At 44.3% G+C, this 13,369-nt stretch overlaps 1 protein-coding gene across 1 annotated transcript; it reads left to right on the top strand.

The window, feature by feature from the left end:
• Positions 1–12,978: 12,978 nt before the first annotated feature.
• LOC138878285 (uncharacterized) lies at positions 12,979–13,365 on the top strand. The gene has a single exon (XM_070157952.1). It carries the CDS (start codon positions 12,979–12,981, stop codon positions 13,363–13,365), a length of 387 nt encoding a protein of 128 aa, XP_070014053.1.
• Positions 13,366–13,369: the final 4 nt, after the last annotated feature.

The following is a 13,369-nucleotide window of genomic DNA, read 5'->3' as shown; positions in this document are numbered from 1 at the left end:
AAAGAGTGTTGATTGTGCCCACCGGTTACTCTGCCCTTTCTCTATAAATGGGGGCTTTCTGGAATCAATTCCTTATTCAAGTGTTCTTCAATCAGCCTTCCTCCCATTTCTTCTCTCCATCCTCATCCATTGTCGTTTCCCATGTCTGAGGCCCGTGGCCTCAAAGTTGCCTGGTGGTGTTCTCATCAGTTATACCATGGCCTTTTCCCGGGGCCCCTCCTTATCGAGGGAGATTAAACGAAGTTGTTGTTGTTGTTTTTATTACTGTCGTCGTTGGCTCGAGATGAGGAGATAGGGCGGCCGATATCTTCCATCTTGGGGAGGTATTTGGAATATACACCGCTGTTCACGAGGGTGTTGGGACTATAAAGGGTTGCTCATCTTCCTACCCCATGGCCTCAAAGTTGCCTGGTGGCGTTCTTATCAGTTATACCATGGCCTTTTCCCGGGGCCCCTCCTTATCGAGGGAGATTAAACGAAGTTGTTGTTGTTGTTTTTATTACTGTCGTCGTTGGCTCGAGATGAGGAGATAGGGAAGCCGATATCTTCCATCTTGGGGAGGTATTTGGATTATACACCGCTGCTCACGAGGGTGTTGGGACTATAAAGGGCTGCTCACTTTCCTACCCCGGCCTGGTGTGGCACTTCACCCCTTTTGCTTTCCGTGGGGTGAAGTGGTACCTCTGGCCGGTAGCTTGCACGGCACAATGTCCCAAGAAGTGGACTCAAAGTAGACGTGCAAGTGAGGTTGGTGCCTGCCAAGTCTTCTACCGGGCCGTGATCTTCCTGGCCTGGTAAAAGCCTTTGCTCTTTGACGGGCTATGGCGTTTTGTCATCCTTTTTTGCCTCTTCACTTTCCTCTTCTTCATATTTCCACTTTCCTTTTCTTCATCTTCTCCCTTGGAGATACCATCTTGGGGGGCCGAGATGAGATCCCCGAGGAGGTGGCGGTCGAATACACTACCGCGAGGATGCATACCCGAGGGGATGGCGCTCCAAGATACTGCCGCCGAGGATGAACCCTCAAGAATAGATTAGACTCTAGGCTTTTCTTGCATATGTACCTTTTTTGCTTCTTTGTTTCTGTGTAAGGACCCCTCGTGGGCTTTTGTAATCATATGTAAGGACCCCTCGTGGGCTTTTGTAATCGAATGTTTATGAATGAAAAATGTTTCTTTAATTTGTCTCTGGTGCGTACTATTTTCCCTTTATCTATGCTTGTGTAGAATCTGAGTGCATGACCTCATCAGTTGGTGCAAGTATCGAGCTCAGGTTGGACTGATAAACTCGGGTCGTCGGGACCCTGACTCTGAGTTGAATGAGAGTAGGGCTTCGAACCCCCAAATCGAGACTTAGCCTCTAGACCCTTTAATAATCTTCGAGGGGGATATGCTCAGAAACTCAAGAATGGAGACTTCCTTTAGGCTTTCGAGAAAAATCCCCAAGTGGGGGTTTGCTCGGGCCGTCTAGAGACTTGTCTTGAACTTAGTGTAGATAGCCTTAAGGCGTTGTAGATAGATCCTGGCTGAGGGACTGCCAGGGTTTAGATGGTACCCTGAGGCCAAGCCCATACGAGTGGAGTTTTAAGTGCTTATTTTCTCTTTGAGAGGAGCCTTCGAAACCGGGTACCATCTCGAGTCTTGTAATGACATCGATGGCTCCTTGGAGAGATCCTTGACATCGGGTCCCATCTCGGTACTGGCGATGATGCCAAAGGCTTCCTGGAGCCTAACTTCTTTTTGATAGAGGTCCTTTGTCACAACCCAAACCGATGGGCCGGGACGGGCACCCGGTACCTTACTCAACCGAGTATCAATGTAGCGTATCTTTCATATCATTCTATCATAGGTAAATGAACTGGAGTAAAGCATGAGGGAATACAAACTTATACATATGAAGTACGGGCTTATAAGACCAAAATAATCACTCGTGTACTGAACATAGGTCGACAATGTCATACAATCTTTTACGTACATGACATCTGTCTACAAGCCTCTAAGAATACATAATTTTCATAAAGGTCGGGATAGAGTCCCGCCACACCAAACAATACACGTCTAAATCATACTAACCAAACAAGCAACTCCAAAGCAAATGGAGTGCACCAACATCTTCCGCTGAGCTGATAGCCTACTTGGAGGGCTCTCGTACTGTCTATCGAGACCTGCGGGCATGAAACGCAGCATCCCCAGGCAAAAGGGATGTCAGTATGAATAATGTACCGAGTATGTAAGGCACATAAATAAGTACATAACAGACATGGAAGAAATAAAGTCTAAATGACTCAACTTGTAAGTTTGGATAACTCTGTAAATCATGAAATACTTATAGTTTCATTCATATGCGTATGAATGTCATGTCGTGCATAGGTACATGTGTTCATAGCATCATCAAGACTCTAAGGGTATCCCATCATATCATCTCAGCCACTGTGGGCAAATCATCAACGTATACCAGTTGATCAGGTGGTGGTGCGTATATAATATCGTAACCTTTTCACATATCCCATGTACATATATATACATATATACGCGTATACAACATCATCTGATCATGGGTCAATCATGTATAAATGAATGTGATGCATGAGAAGTATGTCAATAAAATCTCTCGGAACGTCATAAGACCATTATACCTCTGATTAATATCATGAAACAACTTTATCAACATACATATTTTCTGAGACCCATGAACATGCGATAGAATAATACGACATATGGAAATTCAAGAACATAGGCACCTCTAATACTTCTATGAATAGAGTCATTTATTGAAGTTGTGCATTTATTCGTTTCGTTTGTATCGTATGGATCATGTCAAAAGGAAAGGAGGGATAGCCTTAACATACTTGTATGATCTCTTCCTTATTACTCAACCAAGCTCAACACAACTTCTTGCATCTACAACAAGTGAAATGATATTATCGTTAGCATATAATGTCATACCATCAGATTTGGTTAGTCGCATGACTTAAGGAAAATCGGGCAGCAGCTCCCCTATTTTTAATACATTCCAAAGACCACTAATGGTCATCAACAACCCAACAACAACAACTATAACCAACACTAGCAACAACAACAATGTAATCCTATATGAGTTTTTCCGATTATCTTAACAATCATATTGAGCGGCAAGCTCGTTTCTTTTACTCATAACAAGATATAAATTGAATCCAACTCTTATTCCATAAATTGGTTTACAACCTTCAGAGAATCATACTTATATGTACCATATTATTTCTAGTTTAAAACCTCCACAAAATGCCTTCCAAAACAGCCCCATACGTCTAGCACCTTAATTTTTATCGTCAATCACTTGTTTTTCATATTTTCTTCTTCAATAAACTTAATTAACACCTAGGAAAGCTTAACAACAGAAGCCACAACATTATTAAATTATTTCTCATAATTGTCAGCCACCACAAACCATATTTTTAACCGCAAAACTGTCCAACCAAAAAGACAATCGTATCCCAGGTTCCTTCAAGTGCATCTTATGATTTTTCACTCAAACAACACAAACAACACAATATTAACCTTAGGCACAATCAAGAAGATGTTATACATACCTTGGACAGAAGCTACAACTCAAAACCCCATCTCAACTTAGCTCACAACAGCCCTCAATCACATCACAATATCATAGAAGTATTCTCTTGTAGTCTTTAACACCTTTGATGAGGATTTGTGTTGATTTCTCTTGAGTTTAGTTCTTGGAACCTTGGACAAGTTCTTGGAGAGTTTGAGGGTGTTTTGAAATAATTGATCTCTAGATATTGACGAAATATAATGGATAAAGACAACTTATAAGCCCACCACCTCAATTCTCCAAGCAGGTGGGTAAGCTGCCTGCTTGGCAACTTGAGCAGTGCCACTTCGGGCAGTTGTATCTCTCTACTCCGATATCGTATTGACAAACTGTTTGCAGAGTTGGAAACTAGACACATAGGGTTTTAATTCCATATAAATATCTCCATTTAACTCTCAATATAGTAGAAGAAAACTGTGTCGCAACTTGGCCTATAAACCTGTCAGTTTCTCCGGAGTACGGCAACGTGACTTGGTGACCCTAGTTTAAAAATTCATATTTCTCTACTCCGATATCGTATGAATAAATGGTTTGGACCATTGGAAACTAGCTTACAAGACCTTCATTTTGGTATGATATATGTCCCAAAATGACACCACAAAGCATTCAAATTTAATTTCTCAAAACGGCTCGTTACAAGGCAAATCTTAACTCGATTTTTCCGTAACTTAAATCCAATTTTTCCCAAACTTCATATTTTATGTCCAAACATCATATATAGTCATATTATGACTTTGCAGTCATTAAATCATGATTAAAAAGTCTCATATTCATTATACGTCACTTTAGGACGCATAGGGTGTAACACCAAACTTGTCGATTTTCAACAAAACTTTTCTCTTTCAATTCGTTTAGTTTTTAAGCCTTCCAACCATCTTGGTACTTATTATTCATGATCTTAAATATTATTAACTTCCACATTAACATGAATAACTTACTTTATAAATTTTTCAAAGATGATTTCATTACTGAGCTTACATCAATTGACTTACGACGTACTCTTAAGTATGAAAACATGGGGTGTAACATCCTCGAGATCGGGTACCATCTCGAATGGCTTCTTGGAGCCTTTCTTCTTTTTGGTGGAGGTCCTCGAGATCGGGTACCATCTCAGGACTTATAGTGATATTAATGGCTTCTTGGAGCCTTTCTTCTTTTTGGTGGAGGTCTTCGAGATCGGGTACCATCTTAGGACTTGTTTGGTGCGGGGGTCTCCGACCCCAAAACGTCATACGGCGTTCGTCATATGGACGACATAGCTGCAAAGTGACCGAGGCAATCCCTGCCAACACATCTTTCCAAAGTGATTTAGATCAGCATTTTAATTGGCCTCTAAGGTAGGCGGATTGTCGTCGCCTTTTCCATATATAGGGCTACTTCCTCCCTTTTGGAGATTCCACCATTCTAAGAAGTTACCCTTTTTTCCTGCGTTAGGCCTTTCATTATTTCAATATTGACGCTCAGGCCTAAATTCTTGCTCCAGCTCCCTAATTTTGATGTAATCATGACTGCTACACCGGGATCCGTTCAGCAAGGAGGAGAGAGTTCCGCCTTCGTTTCTCGCCTTGCTGTCTCGGGGCGTTTTACTTTTAGAGGGGACTTTTCGTCAGAAAAGTGCCCCGATGCTCAGGACCAACGGGAGCATACCTTGAAGTTTACTTCTTCGATAGGAGAGGGGCACCTTGAGTTGGTAAGGAAAGACTGTGGATGGAGGGGAAAAGGTAGTACTGCAGGTACCTTCCCCGGATGAGAGTATTACAGACCGTGTTGAGGGGTTTCTGAATGTGTTTACGTATCCTTTCACACTGGGCCCCCTTGATAGGGTTGTGCTTGACTTCTGTCGAAAGTATCAGGTTACCTTGGCCCAAATTCACCCGTCATTTTGGCGGATAGTGTTAATGGTGAGGTTCTTTGCGGAGAAGGCAGGGCTTGAATTTACGCTTAGCCATCTTATTAGGCTATACCGGCCCTTTCATTATCGAGGTCTTCTAACCTTACGATGTCGGTCGACCATGCCTTTTGTTTTTGATGATGAAGAAGATGGTGGTCGGGAGTGGATGAGTCGATTCATCCGAGCACGAACTGTCAATATTATCCCCGTGGAGTTTATTCCATTCCCTGAGGAATGGAATTATACACGTAAGTGGCACACTCGTGCCTTCGTAGTTTTTCAATTATGGCGAAGGGGTGTTCCGTAAATATGCCTTCTTTTCTTTTTCTGCAGCGATTTTGTGGATGCTGGGCGAGGTTCCCGATCTGCTAGATTGGGTTCGGAAGTTGGCGACCCACTCGACTTGCAACGAGCATAAGTGGCGAGCTTTATCTGAGGATAGGTGGGAGGCAAAATACCACGGTATATGTTGTGCGATCTGTTCCCTTCCCATCTTTTAGTTGGAAAAGCACTTTCTCTTTCTGCGTACTAACCCTGTTATTGTAGGCATCAGAGAGCCTTCCGAGGCGAGGCTATGCCCCCCTTAGGGGGAAAAAGGATCACTAGTTTCTGGGCTAAAGAATGATAACATTAAGCAAGAGATACCTTTGCAGGGCGATGGTGCTCGAAGTAAGGCGAACCTAGGCTGAGGGTCCGGAGTGGAAGTATTGATTGAGCCTGTCGTGCCTGTGATTTCTGGTTTTGGATAGGTGGTTTATCCTCTGCTATCGTCTTCTTTTTTCGTTGGAGGTACTTCGAGGGATACTTGAAACCCGGGATCATATGCACCAAACAACCGTGCCTCGGTGGGGGTCGACTCTTTCGGAGCTGAGGGAACTTGGTTAGCAGATATGCACTCGACCTTCAAGGAAGCACAGCATCTTCACTCTGTGGTGTGTTTTGGCACAGGTCTTTCGAGTTTCATGCCTTCCCTTCCTTACTGAGTTTTCTTTTGCAGGACCTCGACAAGCTTAAGTCCGAGCTGCTTCGCCATGAGGCCAGGCTGCGGAAAGCTATGGATTAGGAGAAATCCCTTAGGCTCCTTTGCGATGAAAGGGAATTCAAGTTGGCATGCTTACAGTATGAGGCGAGTCGGAGCTCGAATTACGAGAGCTACTTAAAAGAGCTGGCAGTTTTTGTTCCGAGCGAGTGTGCATTCCTCCTTCTAGCTCCTGAGGCTAATGTTTTGTTTATTTTAGTTGCAGAAGAAGGCGAAGGGCTTGGAGCACCTTCAGGACGAGATTGACCGAGCCAATCGCAAGTATGATGAGTTAAAGGCTTAGGTGAATGCTCAGGCTTCGACAGAGAAAGGTGCTCTGGCTAAAGCTTCCTCTCTTGAGGCTCAACTTTGCTTAGCTCATGATAATAGCTTGGTTCGAATAGATATGATTACGAAGCTCGATACTGAGCTCTTGAAGGTAAAGGTCGAGGTTGTGGATGCCCGAGCTGAAGCTGTAATGAGCCAAACTAAGGCTGACCAGAAAGTGGCGGTCTATTTGAAGGATGCTGCCGATGCTCAAGCTAAGCTGAGAAAGATCCTTGACTACGAAGATAGGAGCAAAGAATATGATTGGTGTAAGTCTCGGAGGAAAACCCTCGAGGAGATCTGTGTTAGGGGATTTGACATCTAGGAAGAGTTGACGCGGGCGAGGGCGGACAAGTGTGGTGCTCGGTTACTTTTATCCGACGTCGAGGATAGCGAAGATGAGACCGACGGGACATAGCCCCCAAGGGGGATGTAGATTTTGCTTTCCGATTCTGTATATGGCATTTTCAAAGCACATTTGTAAATGGAGCTTGTATATTTCTGCATGTATGTGTAAAGAGGAAACCTCACGGTTTTGTTTCTCTTGCATTTCTTTTTGCCTTGATTCTATCCAGATGAACTGGTCTTTGAGTTGAGGGGAATCCTTAGATTCACGGTATGGCCTTGAGGCTCGTTGGGCTGGCTGTAGGCCCTTACGCGCTCGGTCGATACGACCTTTACGTATAAGCTGGCGACAATGGCTCTTACGTTTTTACTCTTAGGCATATTTAGGTCAACTGTTTTGGGCTCAATCCTTGAGTCGGGCATTGACTCGAGCTCATTTGACCGTCAAGTTGTTGAATTTTAGGCTGACGACAGTGTCTCTTACGTTTTTGGTCGATGCGACCTTTTAGAGTAAGCCGGCGTTTGAGCTCTTACGCTTTTATTCTTAGGCATATTCAGTTAACTGTTTTGGGTTTAGTATCCGAATCGGGTTTTGACTCAAGCTCATTCGACCCTCAAGTTTTTGAATTGCAAGCTGGCCCTTATGCTCTTACGCTTTGGGTCGGTACGACCTTTTATATATGTGGGCTGGCGACAGTGGCTCTTACGTCTTGGGTCGATGCGACCTCTAATATAGGCTTTAATTTTCCCTCGTTAAGGACTTTTTGAAATAATGTTTGCCCGACTCTTCAACGGTTTAATAAAAACCTTGATTGTGAGTCGTTATATGGCGATGATCTAGCACCTCGGGAGGTTTGGCTCGGAGGCTGAGTATCTCGAAGCCAGTGTTTAGGAGCTTACGTTGTCAAAGCTCTTTTGCCTATGTCGAAGGTAGCTTGTTTAACCGGTTCTTTCCGAAGTATATTCGAAGTAATTGAAGGCCTGTAATTTTGTAGCGACGGTCGAGCGTCCCCGAGTCATGTTAGTTTGGCTGGTACAGCCTTGTGACCAGAGACATTTTGTTTGGCTGGAGCCTTTAAGTCCCGAGTGAACTAGTTTCAGCATCTATATCGAGGGTATGCCTTTTTAGGGGTCTTACAAGTTCGATATATAGCAGAAACTTTAAGATCGGGTTTATGCCTTTAGTAAGGCCTTACAAGTTTTACATGCCTTTGAGGTCTTATAGTTTTGGATACTTGGTACAAGTATTGTTCATACCTTGATTGAGGTCTTACAGATATTGTTGCCTTAAGTAGGTCTTACGAGATCGAGGCTGCCCGCATGTGGCCTTACGGCCACGCATTTTAATAAGTCGATGGAGATGGCGATTGATGACAGTCCCCGAGTCATCGAGGGTTTCTTGTCTCGAGAGCCATTACTTGCAGACTCAGTATTGCCTCATTGAGGGCTTACAATTTTGGAGTTCCCGATCCGGAGGTCATGTCGTCTTGAGTTTTTGACTCCAGTCCCCGAGTGTTCGTGATGTTTTTGGCTCTGGAGCCTCTTTGTGATCTTGATGTTGCCTCATTGAGGGCTTATGAGTTAGGAGCTCCGACCCGGAGGTCGCATTGTTTTAAGTTGTTGATGCCAGTCCCCGAGTGTTCAGGGCGCCTTTCGGCTTTGGGGCCATTTTTTTGCAAAAATATCGAGCTTCCTTGAAATGCAAAATGCATTTGGGAAGTATTATTTGATTATTTGGTACAAATATATACGTTTTGTTGTTGCGGGCTAAGTTGTTCTATGCGGACACAGTTCGTTTGACTGTTTGGCCCGGTACATTACTTTCCTATTGAGCCCCTATTTGGCGTATCTTGGCTTCTCCGAGTAGGTGACCTTCCTAGGAGATGGCCCCTAGTATTTGAGGCTGGTTGCAAACGAAGCCTTGAATACTTGTTGGATCTTCCTTAGGTAGCACATAGATGTTGCCTCGTTAAAACCCTTGCCGATAAAATCCTTTTTGGAATAAAAACTCGGTCGAAGGAAAAGAGTGCAACGCATGCTTTTTGAAACCTAAGGCCTAAGAGTTGGAGAGTGCTTTGGCCGTTTCAATCGGATACCTGCACTCAGATCAGCGTTGAATATAATTGAAAGAGAGAGGATACAGTCATACCTTAGTGTAGAATATATCGGCGATGTTTCGGGCCCTGATATGTTTCAGTCGCCTGTGATGAGGATGCGGTACAGTCCCCTGCTTTGCTTAGTCGGGGATAGCCAGGAGTGCAGTTTGTTATTGCTATTTTACTGTTTGCTTATCCTTTGGCTCCTTCGAAGGTGGAGGTACCGGTGCCGAGGCCACATTGTGTACTATGAACATATCGTTCGCCGCACGTTTTCCCCGTAGACGGTCTTAATCCCATCCTTTGTGGGGAATTTCATCATTTGATAGAGGGTGGATGGTACTGCTCTCATGCAGTGTATCCACGGCCTTCCGAGTAAGGCGTTGTACCTCATATCTCCCTCGATGACATGGAATTTGGCATTTTGGGTTGTGCTGGCCACGTTGACTGGAAGGGTGATTTCCCCTTTTGTTGTTTCGTTCCCCATGTTGAATCCGTTGAGGACTCGAGAAGCGGGTATGATTTGGTCAAGCAGGTCGAGCTGCTCTACCACCCTCGACCTGATAATATTGGCCGAGCTGACTGGATCCACAAGTACACTTTTAATCTAAAATGTATTTACAAGAAAAGAGATTACCAGTGCGTCGTTGTGGGGCTGAGACAAGGTCTCGATGTCCTCATCACTGAATGTGAGGGAATCCTCGGGTATGTAATCCCGAGTTAGTTTTTCTCTGGTGATGGATATTTTTGTTCTTCTCATCACGGGCTCTTGTAGGGCATCGATGCCTCCCAAGATCATGTGGATGACATGTTGTGGCTTATTCATTTCGTTCTTCTTGGCCGCCTCTCTTTCCCGAAATTGGTTTTTGGCCCGATCGCTGAGGAATTCTCGGAGATGACCTTTACTGAGTAGTCTGGCTACTTCCTCTCGGAGCTGGTGGAAATCCTCAGTCTTGTGGTCGTGCGTGTTATGAAACTCACAAACTAAGTTATGATTTCTTTGCGAAGGATCTGATTGCATAGGCTTGGGCCACCTAGCGTCTCTGATTTTACTGATGGCGAACACGATGTCTGATACATCTAAGTTGAAGTTATACTCCGACAAGTGAGGTACCTCCATTAGCCCCGTATTCCTGTCGAATTCGGCTTTGTTGACGAATCCTCGAGGGTTTTTGCCTCGGTCCATCATTCGTTTATTGCAGGGTAAGTTACGCCTCGGGTCGTTTCTCCTGTCATCGGTGTATGGCTGGTACCTTTCCTTCTTTGGCTTTAGCTCCTTCGCCAGAAGCTTGCTTAGGTATACCGAGCCCGAGGGGGATCCTAGTTGGTCGTCCTCGGCCTTGATTTTTGATTGATATCGGTTGTGAACGTCTGACCAGGTCACGGCAGGATATTCGACCAGGTTCTATTTTAGTTGCTTTGAAGCCACCGAGCTTCGCTCATTCAAACCTTGAGTGAAGGCCTGTACTGCCCAATCGTCGGAGACTGGTGGTAATTCTATTCGCTCCATTTGAAAGCGAGATACGAACTCTCGCAGCATCTCGTTCTCCCTCTTCTTGATTTTGAAGACGTCAGACTTCCCTATTGCTACTTTGATGGCACCAGCATGTGCCTTTATGAAGGAATCTGCCAGCATGGCAAATGAGTCTATGGTGTTAGGAGCTAGGTTGTGATACCACATCATGGCCTCCTTAGAGAGTGTTTCCCCGAACTTCTTTAGTAAGACAGACTCGATCTCGTCGTCATTTATGACGTTGCCCTTCACTGCGCAAGTGTAAGAACTAACGTGCTCATTGGGGTCTGAGGTCCCGTTGTATTTTGAAAGGTCCGGCATTCTGAACTTATTTGGAATGGGTTTTGGATCCGCTTCCTCTGGTAACGGCCTTTGTATGAACTTCTTCGAATCCACACTTTTCTGGATCGGCGGTGCACCCGGAATTTTGTCGACCCTGGAGTTGTAGGTCTCGACCTTTTTCTCGTTGGCTTCTATCTTCTTCTCGCTCGATTTGATCCTCTTTGTGAAGTCCTCGAGCATCTTTACGATGGCGGGGTTCGCTACCGACCCTTTGTTGCTTGACCTCTCCGGTACCTGCTCGGTCGGGGGAGCCGTCCCCAGCGCTACCGTGCTGGGAGTTTTCTGGTGACTTTGCAACTGAGCAATCGCTAGTTGTTGTGCTTACAACATTTCAAAAATAATGTGAAGGCTAACCTCCCGTTCTTCCCTAGCCGGGGTTTCCTGGGCTTCTTGTTGGTCTCCTTGGTGCACGCTCTTGTTAGTGTGGGAGCATACGTCTATGTGTTGAGCATCGTGTGGGATCGTGTCCACAAAAATCGGTTCTGGTGCGTTCTCAGGGTTTCGTGGTGGTACACCAGCACCTGGAATGTCTACACCATTTTCTCCATGGTTCTCAAGATTGTTATTCACTGAATCGAACATTTTGACCTGAAATCAAAAATCTTGGGCAAGAAAAAGTGTGAAAGATAACTTGCGTTATGTAGTTAAACCAGCAAGAAAATAATCACTATTATTTTTAGCCCCACGGTGGGTGCCAAACTGTTTACCGTGAAAATGGTAATAACAATTAAATTTGATTAAGTGGTTCTAAAAATACGTGATCTATTTTTATGCTAGTTGTTAGGCAGTTGATGCTACGTGAAAGACTTAGAAACGAGATAAGAGCTTAAAATGAGATGTTAACCAAACCGAATCGCTGACAATTGGGGCCTCGAGCTTTCCTATTCGAGGGTCTCGGGGTCGAGTCTGAAGCTCGGCTGGGAGCTATCGAAGGTGGTCGATGGAGATTAACAGTTATAAATAAATTAAAGACGGCTCTTTATGGCCAGTAACAAGCAATAAATGAGATAATGAGACCAAGAGAATGTGTTAGAGAGCAAAAAAAAATGTTCTAGTGTATTTAGTATTGAGCAACAGACGTTTACAAAATGATAAGGATCCCCTTTATATATGAGGGGGAATCCCAACATAGTATAAGTGCATTTATTACAAAGATATGGAGATATGACACCTAGTTAATTCCATGATATAGGCTCAAACTAGCCTGACAGATTTTGTTGGCTCTAGCTTCACGCCTTGGGAACTCCCCATTTTCTTCCTGTTACCGTCGGTCTCATACTGTCCCGAGGTCGAGCGTCGATGGACCTCGAGGGATGAAACTCAACCATGATTTCGAGCCTTCAAGGTGTCATAATGATGGAAAATTGGACCCTTCGATTTTACCGTATACAGGGATCAAGATGCATGTCACAGCATGTTATGTTGGCTTATATTAGCGCTTGGGCAGGATCTTCCCCTCCAGAGTCTGACATACCAGTAGTTAGTGCAAGTATCATTGAGTGTTGAGTGTGAATGTCGAGTGCGAGTATTGAGTGATTGAGAGTGATGAGGGATCGAGAGTGTTGAGCAATTGAGCGTGCTGAGTGATATTGTGTACTCTGAGAGTATAAGTACATGAGTTCATTACTGTGTTGCATTACATCGTCCATGCATTAAAGATTTGGAGGAATTATCTCTATGATGTGTCTTGTGAGGTATTTATGGATCATCGAAGTCTACAACACTTGTTCAAGCAAAAGGATCTAAATTTGAGGCATAGAGATTGTTGGAGCTGTTAAAAGACTATGATATTACCATTTTGTACCATCCCGGGAAGGTCAATGTGGTAGTCGATGCCTTGAGTAGAAAAGTGGTGAGTATGGATAGCCTTGCATATATTCATGTTGGTGAGAGACTGCTTGCATCAGATGTTCAGGCCTTAGCCAATTCGTTTGTGAGGTTAGATGTTTCGGAGCCTAGTCGGGCTCTAGCTTGCGTAGTTTCTCGATCTTCTCTATATGATCACATCAGAGAGCGTCAATATGACAACCCTTATTTGCTTGTCCTTAAGGAAACAGTTCAGCATGGTGATGCTAAGGAGGTTTTTATTGGGGATGCTAGGGTGTTGCGGATGCAAGGTCGGATTTGTATCCTCAATGTGGATGGGTTACGTGAGTTAATTCTTGAGGAAGCCCATAGTTTGCGGTATTCCATTCATCCGGTTGCCGCAAATATGTATCAGGACTTTAGGCAGCACTATTGGTAGAGGA

The sequence above is a fragment of the Nicotiana sylvestris genome, chromosome 9 (genome assembly GCF_000393655.2).
Source record: "Nicotiana sylvestris chromosome 9, ASM39365v2, whole genome shotgun sequence".
Taxonomy (NCBI): Eukaryota; Viridiplantae; Streptophyta; class Magnoliopsida; order Solanales; family Solanaceae; genus Nicotiana; species Nicotiana sylvestris.
This window is presented reverse-complemented; position numbering and strand designations above follow the sequence as displayed.